This window comes from Myxocyprinus asiaticus, chromosome 1, assembly GCF_019703515.2.
Source record: "Myxocyprinus asiaticus isolate MX2 ecotype Aquarium Trade chromosome 1, UBuf_Myxa_2, whole genome shotgun sequence".
Lineage (NCBI taxonomy): Eukaryota > Metazoa > Chordata > Actinopteri > Cypriniformes > Catostomidae > Myxocyprinus > Myxocyprinus asiaticus.
Genome location: NC_059344.1, coordinates 18,236,499 through 18,257,729, shown reverse-complemented (window position 1 = coordinate 18,257,729; position 21,231 = coordinate 18,236,499). Strand labels below are relative to the sequence as shown.

At 38.5% G+C, this 21,231-nt stretch overlaps 1 protein-coding gene across 4 annotated transcripts; it reads left to right on the top strand.

Moving 5' to 3' along the window:
- The first annotated feature begins 46 nt into the window (after positions 1-46).
- LOC127446824 (uncharacterized) lies at positions 47-13,030 on the top strand. Of its 4 annotated transcripts, XM_051708108.1 has the most exons (6): positions 47-214; positions 2,144-2,232; positions 7,085-7,292; positions 7,471-7,563; positions 9,537-10,229; positions 11,148-13,030. In XM_051708108.1, the coding sequence occupies exons 4-6, from the start codon at positions 7,521-7,523 to the stop codon at positions 11,231-11,233; spliced, it is 822 nt and encodes a 273-aa protein (XP_051564068.1). In that variant the 5' UTR covers positions 47-214; positions 2,144-2,232; positions 7,085-7,292; positions 7,471-7,520; the 3' UTR covers positions 11,234-13,030. The 4 variants fall into 4 exon arrangements, with proteins under 4 accessions (XP_051564068.1, XP_051564076.1, XP_051564049.1 ...); XM_051708116.1 differs by lacking the exon at positions 7,471-7,563 and having other exon boundaries at positions 49-214; XM_051708089.1 differs by having other exon boundaries at positions 49-214; positions 7,085-7,563.
- Positions 13,031-21,231: the final 8,201 nt, after the last annotated feature.

Sequence of the window (21,231 nt, the reverse complement as noted above, 5' to 3'; positions counted from 1 at the left end):
CTGCTGACTGAACCGTTGTCTGAGGCTGACTAACGCAAGCGAGGAGGAAAACTTGCCGTTTTCCACCAGCTACGCATAATCTTCGGATGACGTACGTGCGCGATCTAACCGCATACGGCGAGGCAGTGCGCGCGCTTCAGTCTGGGATGAACGTGGCTTGGGTTTCTGACGGAAATGGCTGCAGTAATTGTGTTATTAAAGGCAGAATGAACAGGTGAGGGCTGGAAAAACTTGAAATGCCTGACAAAGCATCGCCGCAACTAGTAACCTTGGTGACAAAAAAAAATAAAAAATAAATAAATAATAATAATCATCATCATCATCATCTCTAAAAGCTTGTTAAATCCAACTTGGCTAATGAACAATCGTAAATCCTCCACTGGAGTCTGACATTTTCAAGGACATCACTGACGCACAACAGGACCATTTTGAGTGATCAACAGTAGCACAGAAATGCTCCGAAGGCGCTTTAGTCGCGCGACAACGTCAAAAAGGGAAAAAAATAAGCAACTTTTTTTTTCTTCATGCCAGGGTGCCCCATTATGGCCTCATTAGAACTAGTAAAACGCCAAGAACCATTATATAACTGACATTAACACTCATAACTACAGCGCACACAAGAAAACCCATGCATTCGTGGAAAATGACGGTCCTGACGTCACGACTAGTAACTTTGAACAGAGACACAGTCACAGTGTGTTTACAAGAACCTTTATGTAGAGTTTGATTGATCTAAACATTAAGCTTAAAACAAATTAGGGGAAACACTTTAAGTTAGACTACAACTACTACTACTACTACTACTACTATTATTATTATTATTATTATTATTATTATTTCTGAAGTATAGAGAAAGAACCATAGCTGTCATTTAACAGTCATTGCAAAACAGTGCAAAAATTCAGACTGCCCAGAACCAAAATATAGCAGTACTGATGGTCCACTTGTAGCCTACAGTTGCATCCAATGCATTCTCCTCTTGATCCTGTGCTGGGCAGGAAGCCTTCTTCTTTTCCTGTTTGGTCTATAATGTGTTGGTATTTTTTTTTTTCTTTTTCTGCTATAGTCTCTTTTTGGGGTGCTTTCGTCACTGTTAATGGGGCAATGATGCAGTGTATCACAAAAATTCACAAACAACTATATTAAAGGAATAGTTCACCCAAAAATGGAAATTCTCTCATTATTTACTCACCCTCATGCCTTCCCAGATGTGTATGAATTTCTTTCTTCTGCTGAACAAAAAGACTTTTAGAAGAATATTTCAGCTCTGTAGGTCTATACATACAGTGCAAGTGAATGGTGGCCAAAATTTTGAAGCTCCAATTTTTCATATTGCCACCTACTGGGCTGAGAGGAGAATTTATAGTAAAAAAAAAATAAAATAAAATAAAAAATGGACTTAAATATTGATCTGTTTCTCACCCACACCTATCATATCACTTCTGAAGATAAAGATTTAACCACTGGAGTCATATGGATTACTTTTTTGCCGCCTTTATGTACTTTTAGGAGCTTCAAAATTTTGGTACCCATTCACTTGCATTGAATGGACCTATAGAGCTGAAATATTCTTCTAAAAATCTTCGTTTGTGTTCTGCAGAAAAAAGAAAGTTATACACATCTGGAAAGGCATGAGAGTGAGTAAATGATGAGAGAAGTTTCATTTGGGGGAGCTATTCCTTTAAATCAGTTCTAATGTGGATTCATCACTGCAATACATTTCTATGAAGACACACTAAAAAAGCCTAAAAATAAAACAAAAGGACATCAGTGTGGTTTTAGTGCAAATTACCAAGCTAAATTTGATTTCAAGGCCAACAGCAGGCTATAACTAGCACAGTCTGCTTTGATTTGCCTGGAGGACTTTAATGTAATATCACTACAAGCTCCAGATGCTCTTTCCAGAGTTGAAACATATTACCGTCCATTCCTTTTTAGTCAAATAAGCACAATTAACCAACTTGTTTGACCACTTGTTGTCTATTGTTTGTTTTATTTATGAATAGATCAGATAAAAAGAGGGGAAATTAGATCATCTTGCTTATGCAACCAAGCCGCAAGAGAATTCTAGAGTGAGGAAAAGAAAAAAAATCTCTCACTGAGATTGAGTGTACAGTACTAACGTCTCTCGTTCCCATATTAGGAGAAGAAAACTGTTTGTCATCACTGCTGTATCTGAATGAGGATATAGACTGAGCAGACTTTTGCCGTCATCGACCAGATGCAGTTGCCGTAAGTCATGTGACATTTCTGCAGGTTGAGCAGTGCTTTCCCAATGGCTTTCCAGCACAAGACTTAATTTTTTGTTAGACATTAACTATTTTAGTCATTGAGTGAGCCATTCATATATTTTAGATGCTTTTTTACATGCTTTCACCACCTTGACTACAATCTGCTCTTTCTTGCAGTTTCTTTACTGTAATATTTAGACTGTTTCCCTTGTGAATGCAGATCATTTCTTGAATGTGATGCCTTCAATATTAAAATAGAACATTCAGGTATAATTCCAGGCAATATTCTTGTTTGCAAGATACATAACTGCTTTTAAGACTGTGCTTTCAGACAAAACACACAAGTACAGTATATTGTCTAGTGCAGTACATGTGTTATTTACGCATGAAGGCAAACATGAGCAAGCACATAAATTGTCCACACCCCTACTGAAATGGTATGGCATTTATCTTGTTTGATTAAGAGGAAGACTGCTTCTATTTTGTAATATTATATAATATACATTATAATTCAACATGGTTAATTGAAGCTCATCTAATAATGCAGTGTATTAGACAATTAGATAGATATTTTTACCTCCCCATTACTGCAGGTAAATGTTAGGTCGGGAACTCAAAATGTGTTCTGTGTGCTATGCTGCATCAATTTTCACAACTAATCTAATAACACTGTTTATGGCTCGCTCACCTGTTACTAAATTTAGTACCGGTGCTTTATCAGAGGCCAGATGCAATTTTTCCAGCACCCATATATCTCTTAATCTGCTACAGTGAAACAGTAGACAAAGTCCAGTACTAATAAACGAATGACACTCATTGCCTTTGTGTTCCAAATTAAAACAGATTTAAATGAAAATATCCATAACTTCTCTTCTGTATTTTAACATTGACTATCAGTTTAGGAATGTATAACCTGAATAAACAGAAAATAGTTATGATGTATAAGTGCTTAAAAGTAATGTACATTAAGAAACTGTTAGAAGCACATAGGAGTCTCTCCAAATCAAAAGTGCAAGGTAAATCTTGGGAATTTCACATACTAACTGAACATCTCTTGGTTCAATCTGAATTATGTAATAATTTCAGCCTGGTCTCATGAAATTTACATGAGCATTGCAACATTTTTGCAAAACTGAAATTACGTGTGTCATTACACGTTTGGCTGCAGTTTTCACGTGAAATGTCCAGTGGGGGGCGCCAAAACCAAGTGAAATAAGGTCGTAATCAGGCATGTTTTTAAGGTGAGTTTTAGATGGAGGTTTTAATAAGTAAAACGTACCTCCCTAACCTAAACCTTTACACTAAACCTAACAAATAGTGTCAGAAAAGATAAATGAGAGTTTAACAAACAGACATCCTTACCCTTAAACAACACCTAACCCTAACCAATCGTGTTTTAAAATGCAAATTCAAAATAAAAAAAAAGAAAACACATTAACTGAAGCAACCACGTCATTTTGTGTCGCTTCTATGCCACATTCACTGTTGTATGTCTTTGGCGGGATTCAGCCCACGGCCGTCGAGCTCAAAGTCCAACGCTCTATCAGGTGAGCTACCAAGCAAGCTAATGAGATAGGAATAAGTGTGTATGTAGGTGGGTCTGAAATACAAGTGTAAAAATGTTTCGTTTTTCAAATCATGCGTTAAAGTATAAGCGTTTTGATATCACAACATAGCGGTTGGTGAATAATAGAGTGAAAAATACGTTTTTATAAAGTTAAAATCAGCAATTGTACTTGTGATTTTTATGACAATGATTAAACCATGCAGTTGTTGTTGCACCTCTAGTGTTCATTTCACCAGGAAACTGTAGCATAGAATGTGGCACGTACGAGTCAGTTTGCAAAAAATTATATAAAGTAACGTTCATTGTACAAGACCAGATCAGCCTAATTTGTAGTTGACTTCACCATCATTTTGACTGACCATCATGACTTTGCTCCAAAGGAATGTATTTGTGTGTTTTGTAATGTATTGTTGTGAACATCACATACATGTTAATACATACACACACACACACTCACACACACAGTTTCATCAGATTTTATTTAAAGCAGGTTAAACCACTTCTGCCAACACAAGCAGTCAACAGAAGTATCATGACACTCAGATTAGGCAACATCCCCTTTGTAAAGCTCTTAAACTTGTTATTTAGAACACTTGTAAGTTCTGCAATAGTTTGAAATGGAGTGAAAACATCGTACGGAAAGTGAAAGTAAAATAGTTTGACCCCATGGTGTCTTGGCCTTTGTGGTTGTGTGAGCAAAGGCACCAAACCCCAGTTTGCTCCAGGGTAATTGTCAACAGGTTTTTAAGTCACTTTGGATACAAGCATCTTCTAAAAACACTCAAGGGTCATCATATTTTTGGAAACTATAAATGTCCGCCCTCTATAATGTTCAGAGTTTGCTTCGCTTTGCCTTTTTGAGATATTCTGTTTTTTTTTTTTTTTTTTTGTGGAAAGTTTGAGTTTAGGCCTGTGAGACAAGTAAACTGATTATACTATGCTGTGTTGAAGAAAATGTGCTTTATATTGTGCTTCCCTGAAGACTCCGCAAATAGACACAAAAATCAATCACAAACAGCAACCCCACCCCTAAAAAAAATAAAAAAATAAAAAAATAAAATAATAAAAAAAATAAAACTAAATGAACATTAGATTACGGTCTGAGATTCCATCTAAAAACTCATAGATAACATGAGGTTTAATCCAGAAATAGCAGTATTTCTATTTTTGAAGCAGAGTTTGTATTACATTCACAATATTTTTATTTTATTTTGTTTTGTAATGTTTGTTATGTTACATGATGTCTTGCTTGTTCATTCCACTTTGCCATCCTACTGGCAAAAACATGAAGTTGCATAAAAATTAAAAAATAAAATAGTAAAAAAAAAAAAGTGGTTGCATCAAATGTTCTACCTCCAAGCAATTGTTCAGTTATTCCCTGCTTTGGCACTGTGGACCAAACATGGCACACACTGTTATTTTCATGTTAGGCTTGTGTGAAAGACCAAGTGTTTTGGACTCATGTTTTTGAGTGTGTGCATGTGTGTTTTGTTTGGGTCACTGGCAGCTGAATAATAGCACTGCTGTGCTACCATGGGTGCTTTGGTGGGTGTGTCAACCAAACCTCCTATTTGCTGATTACACAGGGGCTCAGTGTTCCTTTCTCAGTCTACACATGGTATGAATTCACTCATTTCACTTCCCTCAACTCTGAAAAACCAAGAAACCTTATTAAAAACACACCAAAACATTAAACACATTCAAATATTGAGCCATCTTTACACTGCAAAGATGGCACAGAAGCTGCATCTGAAGTGGCATTAAGATGTATTTACACAGACTGTCTAATGCTGCTGGGAGGTGGCATAAATGCATTTACACAGCGATTCGAATTGTATAAACAATGTTATGAGACCTGAAATTTTAAATATAGAAATGTGAAATTAATGAAAATATGAAATTAATGCTTTATTATGGTAAAAAATAAATAAAAATAAACCAAAGGCTGCTCTGAAGCTTCATTACCAAAGCAGCATCAGAACTGCTCTTGATATTAGGGGCTGAGGTCGGTCAGAGCAGGCTTAATTTAGTCTGGCTTTTATGCTGCATTGTGTCTTTACACAGAATTTTAAGCAGGCACAGAGCAGCCTTAACTCGGCTGTGTAAAGACACCTTTAGAAAAGAAAGGCACATAGGCCAGACATCACATCCTTCTCATGTCTACTGTGGTTTCTACAAATATAGATTCAGGATTAAGAAGGCAAGATTATTTTCACAAAACCAAGTTTGTTAGAAATTGTATATAAACACACTATTTATGTTGTGTGTAAAAAGCTAAATGGAAAGAGAGGCCCGTTTCAAAATACACATTATAGGCAACGTGTAAAACGGTAAATAGCACATCTGAGTGGGACATAATTTGTTATATTGCGGAAGACGCAGTTCAAGTTACACAACTAAAATAGTAATCAGTAATGTAATATTTTAGATTACACATTTTGGGTAATCTAATCTGACTTTTGGATTACCTATTGTATGATTTTTAAGTAGTGGTGCACTGATTAGGAAATTTTAGGCCGATACTGATCTCAGATTTTTAACACTAAGATCGGCCGATAACGATTTTTTTTTTTTTTTTTTAAAGTGCCCTTTGCCACACTTTTGCAAGTTATATACTGCAGTTATATGTTTATCCTCCCAGATAGTAAAATTACGGTAACACTTTACATTTGTTAACATTATTTAACAACATTAATGTAGTTAACATGAACTAATGAACTTAATGTTAGTTACAACATATAATATTACATTTTTAAAATCAAAAGTTGTATTAGTTAACATTAATGCACTATGAACTAACATGAACATTAACTTTTCATTTAAATAACATTATGATTAATAAATGCTGTAAAAAAAGATATTGTTCATTGTTTGTTCATGATACCTAATGCATTAATTAATGTTAACTTTTTTTTTTTCCAAAATTACATTAATTGCTAACATTTATTTGTTTTGAAACAGTTATGAATAGTTCTGTTGTCAATATCAAAAGGTCATTGTGACATACTGGTAACCAAAAACCATGAGAGCATCACACACAGCAGAGATACGCTCAAAAATAAGAGAAATATATCCATTACAAGCTCTAAAACTGCTTCAGTGAGAAATTGTTGATATCTATGATTTGTAAAATCACTAATTATTAAGCAAATACATTATACTTGCTTGTTTTGATTATTGGATTCCCCCCGGAATCTACACCCCTGGTATTAAGTGCCTCTATTTTACATCTTCATTTTTGTACTCTCTCTCTCTCTCTCTCTCTCTCTCTCTCTCTCTCTTGCAGAGACCTATCAACTTGCTACACCGTGCTAAGTGATGCACGTTGTCCCCTGTGATCTGTTTGCACCCACCCTCTTCAGGCACTTCCAGCACTCGTTTACGCCGTCCCCTCATGGTTCTCGCATCACCCCGCGGAGGCGTGCCTACTCGCCGCTCAAATAGAGCGCTGCAGAGTACAGACGCGTCCCTGATTCATGCATTGTGTCATTGAGGTAAGCAGACCAGCGCTGCCCACGCCACGGAGGAATATGTGTTTATCTCTTAACATCTCAACTGCCCACATAGTGAAAGAACGCATTTGTCGCAGTGTATCGGGAAGCTTTCGTTTATAAATGATAATACCACCACTACAATTTCTATCCAAGATTTTGGTGTGGCATTTTGTTTCAGTAAACGTGGTTTGGAAATCTACTTTTCGTTCGTCCGTTTGTGGAGGACGCATGATTTACCTGTGTCGGACCAAAAGCGAAGAGTGCATGAAAGGTGAGCGTTTCTCTCTCCTTGGGGACAAATCTGGAGTTTTGCTACTTTAAATTGCCTCATGTGCTTGGCATTGCCCTTATTGAGCGTTTATGTAAAAAGTGCCCACTGGCCAGCATGATAACATCAGCATCTTATTAGCTCACTCATGTATTACTGAACATTAGCTCACTGAAGTTAAAATAAGTTTTTATTTTTAAGCACCTGACATACTATTGGAAATCCGCCCAGCAATCTTGGTAAAATTATTTCTAAAAAAAAAATACTTATCCTTAAATTCATGGAAAACTCATTAAAATTCATTGGTCAAAAAGATTTAAGACTTATGTGCAAGTGTAGTTGTCTTCTTGATGGACTGTCAAGTAATTGCATTTGTTAGTAATATTTCATTCAAAGAGTTGTGGGCGATCAGATTGAATGGATCTCGGATTACAGTAAAATCTAGACTTTTTTAAAAGCAGTTATGTTTTTGTTTTGTTTGGCAACGTTTTTCTTTCACGTTGACCGCATGTTATGTATGTGTCGACTTTTAGTCTGCGACTAGGAGATAAGCATCAGTTAGTAGAATGACTTTACATATACGTCTACTGTATTTGACTGAATATCCATATCGTGATAAGCATCTCGGTGCCTCTTACATAAGATGATGTAACATCAAACACATTGGGCAAATATATTGGTTTCCATTATTTCAAAATATAATAAATTGTGAAAAATTATTGTTCCTCATGTCTGCCATTTCAGACAGTTCACACATAGCTTGCATAGCATTTTCTTGGTCCGATGGTTTTACAGAGATTGTCTAACAGATAAGTTATTACCTATTGGTTGCCTCTAGATCAAATCATTGTCTTGGTCATGTTTGTATTTCTGGTAAGACACACTCTCGCACACCATTGTATTTGGGACAAGAAATATTTTGAAGGTGGCGGGATGTCGTCTAAAGCCGTTTCCTGTAGAAAGTTTCTCCACAACAATAGGCTTTGGATCTTAAATCAATTGGAGGTCTGAGCGCTGGCCAACATCAGAAGCTGCTGGGAATGCTTAAATAATGGGCCACAAAAAAAAGATTGAGGAAAAAATAAAATGCAGCACAATAGTCTGGGCCACATGGCCAAAACAATGTGCGAATAAAAGTGATCTCAAAAACATCTCGCAAGACAAAAGAAATACCAGTTGCAGGCGTTACATAACTTCTGCAAGTTTGAATAGCCTACTTTGATTAAAAACCCCTCTGTGCATTTGGACCTGACCTAATGATCCCCTCAAGGGCCTGTTAACAGCAGTACATGTGTGAAACGGGTGGCTTGCATGTTTAAACATACTTGAACTGGGCTGAATGAGACCACGTAGAAAGGAAAATTTGACTTTACTGCTCAAGTTGAAGTCAGTTTAGTCATTTTTAATGGTTTGTTTTGTGAAGTTGCTGGTTTTTACTGTCCCTCAATGCAGATGTTTGCAGGATCATCACTTGGTTTGGTCAGTTACTTAGAATCTTATTAGAACATATCAGCTCATTCAAAATTCAGCAAAGAAAAACATAGAGGTACAATGGAAAATTACTCTTTTTCAGTTCCCACACACACAGCTTTGTTATCGTCCTTTTTCCTTTACGGGCAAAGTGTCTTGGGTGACTCACAGATGACAGCAGTTACTCCACTCTTGCCAGACACAAATGTGGCCTGTTTAATATTTGAAACTGTTGTGCATAAGTGTTGTGTGTTAATGCTTCACGACTGAAACAGATGCTATCCTGAGATCTTGGGTGTGGGTTTATACTTGGCCATTTTCCATGAAGAGCTTTGGGTCACAGACAGTGGCTGTCTGATTGCCACAAGAGCAAAATGTCCAAAAGAGGAAGTAGATGAGGTGAAGAACACAGTTATGAAAAGTAACATTTAGACCACCAGTGACCAGTTGTCTTGTTAGTTTTTACATTGGTATACTAATGTCTTTCTCTTTATTTTTGTTATCAGTTCTCAAAGCTAAACTCAGCTGCTCCACACTGGGAGGCTTGCTGGACAAACAGGAGAAGGACCCCTGTCATTCCAAAAACATCTCTCCTGTTCTGTCTTCTCCCACAATGGCTTTGGCCTCCTTCCATCTGATGCAAACTCTAAAGAACTCTCCAGCGGCTTTTCGTCGAAGATTCCGCCGTGACCGCACAGAGAGCCTGTCTCATGGTGACCCCCTCTTCAAGGTCCACTACCTTGGCACCACGAAAATATTCTCCCTGGACCTGGAGCAGGCAGAGGACGCCATTGATCGGCTATTGGACGGGGCCCCTGGAAAGCTATCAAAAGATCACGCCCTGGTAGTGAGGCCCCGATATGTTGAAGTTAAAGAACTGAGCACCGGAAGGCAGCTCACCAAGACCTACTTGCAGGACATTGCGTACTGTGCCTCACACACAGCCAGACCCAACGTGTTTCTGTACATCTGCAGGCAGCCTGGTCAGCAGCTGCAATGCAGAGTGTTCTGGTGCAGTCGGGCCGAAAGGGCAAAGGACATGACTGCCTGTCTAGCAAGGTCATTTCAGAGAGCGCTCAACGATTGGCAGGGTGGATGCGCCACGTTGCCACAGGGTGATGGGATCTCTAAAGAACCTGAGATGCCTGGTACACCCATTGTGCCCCGACTGTCAACATTGCCTGCTAGTTTGGGAAAAGGTGAGTAGGGAGGGCATAGTTGAATAAGATCTGGGAAATTGTGTATGGCAGGCCAAAGCCTTTTTCTTCAGACATATGGTCTTAGCCTGATTATGCTATAACATGGTGAAGTAGACAGATGAGTGCAATCAAGAGTGCAACCACTGGAGCAGAATGATAATTACACATAAATTAGTGGCTGAAATTGTGATGTAACAGTAATCGGCATAATTTAATGTTAATCATATTTTCTGTACCCGGCTAGCCTATTGTGCTGTCTAAGATAAATAGCTCTTTGATTGTTCGAAGATAGGCGTTGAGTCTCATAGTCCTTTTTCTTTCTTTTTTTTTTTTTTTAAGTCCCCTTTTCTCCCAATTTGGAATGCCCAATTCCCACTACCTAGTAGGTCCTCATGGTGGCGCGGTTACTCACCTCAATCCGGGTGGCGGATGACAAGTCTCATTTGCCTCCGCTTCTGAGACCGTCAATCCACACATCTTATCACGTGGCTCATTGTGCATGACACCGTGGAGACTCCGCATGCGGAGGCTCATGCTACTCTCTGCAATCCACGCACAATTTACCATGCGCCCCTTTGAGAGCGAGAACCACTGATTAGGTTACCCCATGTGACTCTACCCTCTCTAGCAACTGGGCCAATTTGGTTGCTTAGGAGACCTGGCTGGAGTCACTCAGCACACCCTGGATTTGATCTAGTGACTCCAGGGGTGGTAGTCAGCGTCAATACTCGCTGAGCTACCCAGGCCCCCAAATAGTCCTTTTTAACTCAACTAAGGAATTTTCTGTGATGTAAAACTTCCAATATTCTCTAAAATAATAAGCATTCTAGCACTGTTTTGTTTTATGAGCATCATCATCATCATCATGGTGTTCTTTTCTTAATTTAAATGTTTAAACTGTTTTCTTTTGTGTTGTAGTCCGGTGGAAAAAGAGAGGGTCAGTATCCCGCAGTCCTCTCCGTGCCATCACCAGACGAGGTTCTGCCAGTGACAGCTGGCATTAAGAGTCCCTGTCACCCCCTGGACCACTACTCCATGAATTTGTGATTCCTTTGTCAGCATGGAATGTGCGGAGAAAGACAACCACATCAGCAACAAGTGGGACATTTGAGCTTTGAAAGAGTTTTAAACTCTTGAGTTGGTGTCTAAACAGCCACATTTGAGGTTACTGATTCACCAGGGAACAACTATTTTTCTTTGATTAACAAAGCGATTAAGCTAAAGATTTCTCAAGATAATGGCTTTTAGTTTAGGAAGTTAAAGTGATGAAGTCATGCTGATTTCACTTTTTCTCTCAGCTCTTTAATAATAGATGTGAATCTTTATACCGATAATAGACTAAACCAAAGCTGACACCCTCTAGGCTGGAGCAGATTTATAAAGACAGAAAATTTAAAAGTCATGTATCATAGGGTCAAACATTTCTAGTCAGTCCCCTCCTGTGAGTAAACATGTCTGAACAGTATGCGAATGTGACTGTTGAACAGTGAAACAGTTATTTGTGTTAGAGGTGTCAGGAAAGGATCTGTTTGGGAAGTGGGTGGATGTATGACGGTAAGCAGTAGGTCTTGACAGGATGAGCTGGTAATGTCACAATAGCACAAGTTGAAGATTATCTTTAAGAACATCCAGTGTAAACAAGAAATTTCAAAGTCGAACCATTTTATACTGAACTATATTTTCAAATCTTCTCTCTCATATTGCCAAAGTTCCACAGATTGTTATTGATGATGTTAGTGTTGTAATGTTAGACAATATTGAATTAGTATTACACCCTCAATGTAGTTCAGTGACCATAATTTATGGTGTTTTATTTACTGCATATTTATGTGGCATCAGGACCAGCTTGGCAATCAGGACTGGTTGTAATTTAAATGTTGGAAAGGGAGTGGTACTGCCAGGCTTAAAAAAGCCCAGTGATCTATCATAGCCATATCCTGCTTAGTCTGGTTCTACCTCATTTTACTATTGTTAACTCATTGTTTTTGAAAAGTTAGTCAGACATTGAGCTTGAACCATAGATTATATTTCCAAGAGATAGGGTTAGTGTTAATAATGTTTTCTCTTAATATGGAAATACAATAAGACCTAAGTAGTTTGATCCAAGCACCTGTATACCAGCATGATGACTTAATGGCTCTTGCACTTACTGCATAATGTTCCTTCTCTGTGACTGCGAGTTGTTAATTCACATCAGTCCAGTTATTCCAAAAACCTGCAGACTCATGTGAAGTTACCATCTCCAGGCAACAACTTATGACAATAAAAATCTTCAAAGGTAACTGCAGTTCAAATATGCAACATTTTCAAGGACATTTTTAAGTTATGAAGCACTTAGTAGCATTTTTATCTTGCCTGGTTGCATAAACCAAGTATTTTAAACTAGGGCACCGTGCTTTGTATGGTTAAAACAGTTGATATTTACAACGGCAAGGATTTTCCATCACCATAAGTGGCCATTTCTTTCACACACTGGCTTTCATAGCTGTTACATATGCTCACTGAGAATTCCATCATATATTACAGTAGTACACAGTGTCTCTTGGTGTTAAACATTCTGCCCAATGTGTTCGGTCATTTACGTCAAAGGATGTTCTTTTGTTTTATCCTTATGGATTTTATTTGAAGTCGTATTTATCTCGCACTACAAAGACTCCATATCTGTTCTTGGATGGATCTGTTCTGTCTGCTTTATAAGGTGTTCAATGAATGTTCTTGAACCTTATTTTAAGCATTTATGCATGTACATATTTAAATATTCAAAATATTTTATGGAGTATTAAACTTTTTTATACATTTAATATTTGTCTTGCATTCTTTTACTTTAAAAATACTTTTAAAAAAAGGCAATTATTTCCTCAAATTTCAAGACTGACTAGATTCCACTGAGTACTTAAAGAGGGAGTAGACCCAGTTAAAGTCATGGGACACAAATCTTTTAATGCAAGGGATTAAAATATTCCTAGTATGATTTCATAACTTTCATGTTATGGACTTTGGTTCACAAAAACGTACCATAACTGACATATGGGACCAAAAGTTTATGTGTGCAAATTTTTTTATGTTCAAATACTTTGTCCTATCCCAGATTATTATGCTGAAATAATTATGAATAATCCATTTGTAGGTTGATTTTCCCAAAAAGTGTAAACACTGCGGCTCTGTTGCACATTAAAAATTCCTGGTTCAACCAATAGCGTGAGTTTGAAGCAGGACTATCTGTTGGCGCATGACGTGATGGGAGAAAGGTGCCATACGTTGTTCCTGGCAGGCTCCTCAGCCTCATAGGAAACATATGGTTAGGATTAGGGTGGGTGTGAGGTTAGGGAATCTGCCGCCTGCCAGGAACAAACTGAGGCCCCTTTGTACAATGGGCTTTTCGACCAAGGCAAATGAAGGGTGGATTCAAAGCTGTTTTAAAAAAAACAAAGTTTATTTTTGCAATTCTGTTTGGTGGTGCTAGTGGCACAGAAATTACACACTACAGTTTTAAGTTGGATATCATGGGACTTAAAACACTGTGAAATTCTTTAACTAAAACATTAATTATTAGCCAATCTTAAATGACACAAAGAACAAAAAAGCAAAATGTGAAGAAATGTTTTTTTTTTTTTTTATTTTTTTTTTATCTTTATTGGAAGGATCAGTTATTGTCTAGAACTTCTGGTGAGGAGCTTGTAGTCCTATCACTGCCTCAATATTTGGACCTAAGAGAGGCTTTATAAATGAAGTCATCTCAATGGCTTCAACTCCTCTAAAACTGAGAAAGAGGGTAGAGGAAAAAACGTCCCCAAGACTTCCTGACAATTTTGGTTTTGTTTTATTTTTCATTGGCTCACATCCCTTCTCTTCCAAGCACAATGATAAAGAAAGCAAACTTTCCAAGTGTTAGTATCATGGATTTCCCAAACTCAAATCGTTCAGAGAAATTCTAACTCTGTACCCACCCAGATCATAGAATGACTCCTCTTGGCTTCCCTGAACCACAATCATCTCCAGGAAATTCAGGAGCGCCCCAGTGACCAGGAAGCGCTCTGGGAGGGAGAGGGTGTGGAGGTAGCGCATGTCTAGAGAGAAGGGGTTATCAGGAGGTGGCATGGTGCATAGTCCCACTAACTCACTCACAACGTCCCATACATAAGTTCCTACAGAAGGAAAATGAAATGGATTATAAGGACATTGGACACTGTCCTAAATAGACAAAAAGAGATATATACCCACATGAAACAAAAAACAAGGCCAGAGAACTACCACTAGACCAGAAAAATCGAATTGCCAGAATACTGAATGTCTGTTAATATGCATTATGGTAACACGAATATATGTACCTTAAACACCATCCTGCCCTCTGACTTGTAAATAGTTTAAAACAAAAACAATTTTGACACAGATTGTAAACAAATTTCCAAACATTGAGCTAAGAACATGAAGATATGATATGTAGTTAATTCATGAAAATATATCCAATAAAAGATATACAATGAAATGGAAGATGTTTAAAGATCTTAAAATCTTGTGATGTTGAAACCCAGTCCATGATGGACTTGAGCTTCATTGGTGTATCACTGACCAGACTATCAGCTCCTCCGATGTTTACCAGGCACTCGTGATTGGGTCGAATCCAAGCATACGGTTGCCCATACTTGGCATAACCAGCTAACAAGAACAGGGTGCAGTTCAGTTCCTGCGATAAAAAGAAAAGTAATCTCTTTCAGGAACCATGCTCACTGCAAGTCAATCAGAAATGTAGTCCTGATTTCTTATAGAAAGGTGACGATGTCTATATTTTACTTTGTCATAAAATAATAGTGTACTATAAAACCCAGTACATGTTCTGTCTAACTGTGTCTTTATTTTAGATGTTTGTGGTAGATTCTCTAGAGCCTAGTTCTTTCATTAGGATTGCCAATGCATTTTAATATACAGTAGGTCTATACTGTATGTACATGACACATCAGTGCACATTATGTCTTCGCGAGTGTTTATCAAAATGTAATAACTTGCTCTGCCTCCTAAAACAACCATCAGTTTCAGGTGATGTCAGTTTTTTTTAACCTTTCCCTTCCAACCACCTGTCAAATAGAAACCACCATTGATTACAGTAGATCACAACTCAATCAGTTTCCATTCGATAAAATCAAGTCATGTCCTATGTTTATTCCCAATTAAATATACTGTAATGCTCAGGAATACAAGTGTGGTAGTGTAGTAGAGTGGTGGTAGCGTAGTGGGCTAAAGCATAGAACTAATAAGCAGAAGGTTGCTGGTTCAATCCCCACATCCACCACCATTGTGCCCTTGAGCAAGGCACTTAACTCCAGGTTTCTCTGGGGGGATTGTCCCTGTTATAAGTGCACTGTAAGTCGCCTTGGATAAAAGCATCAGCCAAATGCATAAATTAATACATTAGATTATAAAAGTAAAACATGTTGCAAAACAGGTCAAGCCCCAAATTATTTTAGTCTAACCCTGTTCTTTTTTGAGCAAAACTGAAGTGGGGGTTATTAAATATAATAACCGTTTTTCAAAGAGACAGATTGTTTACTCTCTAAAATCTTTTAAAAATAATTTCTGTTGCCTATAGAATCAGAATTAGTGATGCCCGATTTGCAAATGAATCCCTCTTTTGAGTCGGTTCTTTTTGAACTGCTCAAATGAGTTGGCAAACAGTCTGAATCAGTTCGCGATGCACTCAGAATCATTCGGAGGTCTCCCGCACGGACTGAGCGGTTTCCAAGTAGGTATATCTGCAGGCTGGAGATCTCCAAATGGGGGCAGAATCTCCAAAATAGGGCATAGTTTCTCCAAAATGAGGGGTGGTTACCCCAAAAGGGGGTTGCACCAACTCCAAAAGGGGGTGACTCCTCCACAGATGGTTAGGGTTTGGGAAAGGGTTAGGTAAGGGGCTCCCTATATTTTTGCTGGGGATTTGAAACTCCTGCCCCTTTTTGGAGCTCTGTCTGCAGCTATACCTCCATATTTCTCACACTGTAAAACAGAAACTGGATAATTTAGAACATTAAATACCCATACCATTAGCCCTTGGTGTTTTCAAATCCTACAAACAGTTGTGAACACCTTTTCTACACCCGTATTGCATTGCGGGGCAAAGCAAACAACACTTTTATGCTAAATTGCACTTAGTAAAAGCAAACTTACCATGTCTCTGAAGGACAACAATGCAGAGTTGAACAGATGACCGAGGTGAACGAACTGATCTGAATGTGCCTTTCGTGACATTTGAATTCGCCATGACACATGACGCAGGATTGTGATTGGATGGTAGCGATCCTTCTCATGAGTAATATGGAGAAACTCTCAGAATCTTATGACGCAGATGCATACTCAACTACCAATAACAACTCAGAGTTTATGCATGTACCTCACATTTTGTAACATTGCTTCGGAAGAATGAAACGACAAATAACCACTTGCATTTCCCCCTTAATAATATTTAATGATGTGCAACCTCTAAATATTTGTTAACATCTCAAAAAAAGAGAAAAACTTACACTGGAGCTCATGTATTTTTGCACCTTGACAGGAAATTAAATCGCTGTGCTGTGAATGAGGAGCATTAACATTGAGCAAATTACTGCAAGCACACTGACTGTCATGCATAAAATCCACATCCCAGTGCAATATGCACTTCTTTGTCTTTCCCCTAATTACCCTACATTGAATCACTTTTGAAAATAAAAGATAAGAGTAACAGACTCCTAATATTTTTACTCCATGAGCTCAGGTGAATGGGAATTCAGATGAAATAGGATTTCTCGTGCTGATCATTTAGCAGATACTTTGATCAAGCATAAGGCATCATCTGCATGTTGTAGCCTATTCTTAAAGACAAATGCAAAATATTATTATGCTTGTGTGTCATTTTTTTTCTATGAGATCATTGCGGGTTATGTCTAAAGTTACATTTTAAGGTAATTTGATCTAATATTTATTACTTGTTTAAATGTTGCAAATATATGTAGCAAATGAGAATCCCTGAAATTATAACATTTATATTGAGACAAAATACGTATTTTTATTTGCCCATCTGTTGTAAGGCTAAAAGCCCCCATAAAACACTGATTTTTTTTTATTTTTATATAAAACATTTATAAAACATTATTATAAAAAAAATTCAAAGTGGTCTCACATTGACTGATCCAATCACAATGGAGATTAATTTGTTAATAGAATACCTGAGATGTTATGAAATGCCAAATGAGTTGGAATTTAACAGTAAATGGTGCATCCTTTTCTGAAATGGTTATTTTGAATAGACATAAATTTGTTATGCAAAAAAAAAAAAAAAAATTTTTTTTGCTGTCTAAAAAGTATTTACCTATGTTGACAGATTTTGCCCTATCACTATTGTCCCTATGTTTACACGTATCACTAAAACCCTGCTGGGTGTGTGGGGTAAAAGGTTCTCTCGCCACTTTTTTTTATTGATTTAAATTAAAAAACCTTCCGTTATTATTACTTTTCACACAACTTATGTTGCTCCATCAATATTCAATAAAAATACATTTATTTATTAAATCTTTGTGACCAGAAAAAAAAAATCTGTTTTTTCAGTATGCCTTTAGTACCTTTGTACCCTAATAGTTTAAAAATCATTACAGGAATGTGATGAATTAAATCAAACAAGATCCATTGCATTGGAGGATTCTTGATTACCTGAACCTTTCAGACGAGTCCTCATTAGCATTCATAATCATTTATGACCGAAAGGCAACAATGATCTTTGTAAATACAAGTCTGGCAGCTCCACATAATTTATTAGCCAACAAGACACTGGATTTCAGTGTTTGTGTACAGTAGAGCAGTGTTTCCCAAACCTTTTTCTGCCACGGCACAAACATTTTTTTTTCCCCGGAAAAAATAAGCTAAAAGCGGGGGGCTTGGGTAGCTCAGCAAGTAAAGACGCTGACTACCACATCTGGAGTCGCAAGTTCAAATCCAGGGTGTGCTGAGTGACTCCAGTCAGGCTTCCTAAGCAACCAACTGGTCCAGTGGCTAGGGTGGGTAGAGTCATGTTGGGTTAACCCCCGCGTGGTCGCTATAATATGGTTCTCGCTCTCAGTGGGGCGCATGGTGAGTTGTGCCTGGATGCTGCAGAGAATAGCGTGAGCCTCCACACACGCTAGGTCTCCATGGTAACGCACTCAACAAGCCACATAATAAGATGCCTGGATTGACTGTCTCAGACAGGGAGGCAACTGAGAGTCACTACACCACCACAAGGACCTATAGCACATTGGGAATTGGGCATGCCAAAATTGGTGAAAAAAAAAGAATAAGCTAAAAGCACCAATTCCAGCAATTTTAGGGATTCAAGTATAGCAAATTAACTGCACAATTGTGCAGAATTAGCTGCAAAAATAAAGGGTATTTTGGTTTATTAACTAATTAGTTCAGTGACCACTTCTGGAGATGTCACTAGGTGGTGACAAATGAGTGTCTTATGTGCAATGAGTGAGACATTGAATCATTCGGAGTCATTCACGACCGAAATCTACCAAGAGACTTTATAGTGTTTAAGCATTAAAAGAACAAAGCAGACCTATAATTTTCCTTCAGTTTTTGCATGAGTTTTCATCCAAAAAGACAACAATTGTCCTAATAGTATAATAACAGTGAGTTTCAATAATGTCCTTACCTTCTCCTTTATTAAAATTTGCATGACAAATCTACTGACTTCAATAGAATGTTTAAGAATTATAAACACAAACATTCTCTTGATTCTGAGATAAACTTGGAGGAGCTTGGCGAGATAATTAAGGCCTTGCCTACAGGCAAGTCTCCGGGGCCAGATGGCTTTACCGCTGAGTTTGTTTAGATCTTATGCTACAGAACTGGCTCCACTTTTGCTAGAAGTTTATACAGAATCATTAAAGAAAGGTAAGCTTCCACCAACCATGACGCAAGTCCGGATCAGTCTGATTCTTAAAAGGACAAAGATACAAGCAAGTTTAAGTGTTACTGTCCAATTTCCCTGATCCAGCTAGATGTTAAAATATTGTCAAGTTATGACATCTCTTATATATATAGATCAGGTGGGGTTTATTCGGGGCCGTAGCTCTTCTGATAACGTTAGGCGTTTCATCAATATCATGTGGTCAGTGGCGAATGATCAGATTCCGGTCGCTGCCATCTCACTTGACAGCGAAAAGTTTGATATGGTAGAATGAGATTATCTTTTTAAGATTTTGGAAATATACGGGTTCGGGAATACTTTTATCGGATGGATTAAGTTACTTTATAGACACCCTGTAGCGGCGGTACAAACAAATGGATTAATTTCAGATTATTTTACTCTGGATAGGGGCACCCGACAGGGTTGCCCTCTTTCCCCATTATTGTTCTGTCTTGACCTGGAACCAATGGCAGCCACGATGAGAAAGAAGGATGATTTTCCAGGGGTGGTGGTAGGAGGTGTGGCACATAAACTTTTGCTTTACGCAGATTATATTATATCTCCGACCCTACTAGATGCCTCCACAGAATTATTAATTCCTTTTCTAAGTTCTCAGGATACAGATTTAATTGGTCTAAATCCGAAACTTTGGCTCTGACAGCATACTGCCCGGTAATGGCTTTTCAGCCGGGCACCTTCCAGTGGCTCAAACAGGGCATTAATTATTTGGATATTTTATTCCCAGCAAATTTGTGTGATTTAGTTAAGAGTTAATTTTTACCCTTTAATAAAAAGGTTTTCGAGCGATGTGGGCAGATGAATGTGGGCTTCATTACATTAATCTATGATTGGGAAGGTTAATGTTATTAAAATGAATTGTGTTCCAAAATTCAACTACCTGCTACAGTCTCTCCCTATATATGTTCCCCTCTCTTATTTCATGCAATTTGATAGCATAGCAAAGTCCTTCATTTGGAATGGTAAATGTCCCAGATTACATTTCAGAATGTTGCATAGGCTGATTTACAAAGATGGGCTAGGCCTACCCAAGATTTTGTTTTATTATTATGCATTCTGTCTCAGACATTTTGCTCATTGGCCGCTTCCACCTGAGAGAGCCTGTCACAGATCCACCGGGCTCTCTCTCTCCCTCTCCCTCACTGCCGGCACTGCACTCACTCTGCCCTGAGTTTTAATTAGCTTAGAGAACACCAACTGTACCTGAAATTGGAAAAGTGTGAATTTCATCGACCATCAATTCAGTTCCTCGGATACCTCATTAGTCCCAGTGGAGTGGAAATGGACCAGGGTAAGGTTAGTGCAGTTCACTCCTGGCCCAAGCCCACCACAATAAAGGAGCTACAGAGATTCCTAGGTTTTGCAAATTTTTACTGACGCTTCATACGTAATTACAGATTCATGTCTGCACCCTTAACATCTCTTCTCAAATCCAAGCCCAAGTCCCTGTCCTGAAACCAACCTGCCACTGAGGCTTTTCAACACCTTAAGGAAGCTTTCATGACAGCTCCCATCTTAGTTCATCCTGACCCGGAGAGACCATTCGTTGTGGAAGTTGATGCCTCCACCTCAGTCGTTGGAGCAGTACAATCCCAGCGGCAGAGGGATCCTCCCAAACTTCACCCATGTGTCTTCTTCTCGTGAAAGCTAACCCCGGCTGAGCAGAACTACGACATTGGCAACCGGGAGCTGCTCGCCTTCATCTGGCCCTGGAGGAGTGGCGCCACTGGCTGGAGGGATCTCGTCATCCTTTTCTAGTCATCATGGATCATCGCAACCTCGAGTACCTGAGAGAAGCGAAACGATTGAACCCCCGCCAGGCCCGGTGGGCCCTGTTCTTCACACGGTTTAACTTCTCTGTCTTTTATCATTCCGGGTCTAAAAACACCAAGGCGGATGCGTTATCCCGACTATACATTATGGAACCTCCCACGGGAACACCTGAGTCCATTCTACCTCCCGGATTAATCATCACTCCTATCCAGTGGGTCCTGGATGACCAAATTTAAGAGTCAACCCATGAAGAACCATCTCCGCCGGGATGCCTCGAGGGATGCAGATACATCC

What these genes read in the sequence shown, in the direction of transcription:
- LOC127446824 (XM_051708089.1), top strand. Translation starts at nt 7,413, where the DNA reads ATGATAATACCACCACTACAATTTCTATCCAAGATTTTGGTGTGGCAT. An exon ending in AAGCGAAGAGTGCATGAAAG is followed by an intron (nt 7,564 to 9,536) that starts GTGAGCGTTTCT and finishes TTTTGTTATCAG; the next exon opens with TTCTCAAAGCTAAACTCAGC. An exon ending in GCCTGCTAGTTTGGGAAAAG is followed by an intron (nt 10,230 to 11,147) that starts GTGAGTAGGGAG and finishes TTTGTGTTGTAG; the next exon opens with TCCGGTGGAAAAAGAGAGGG.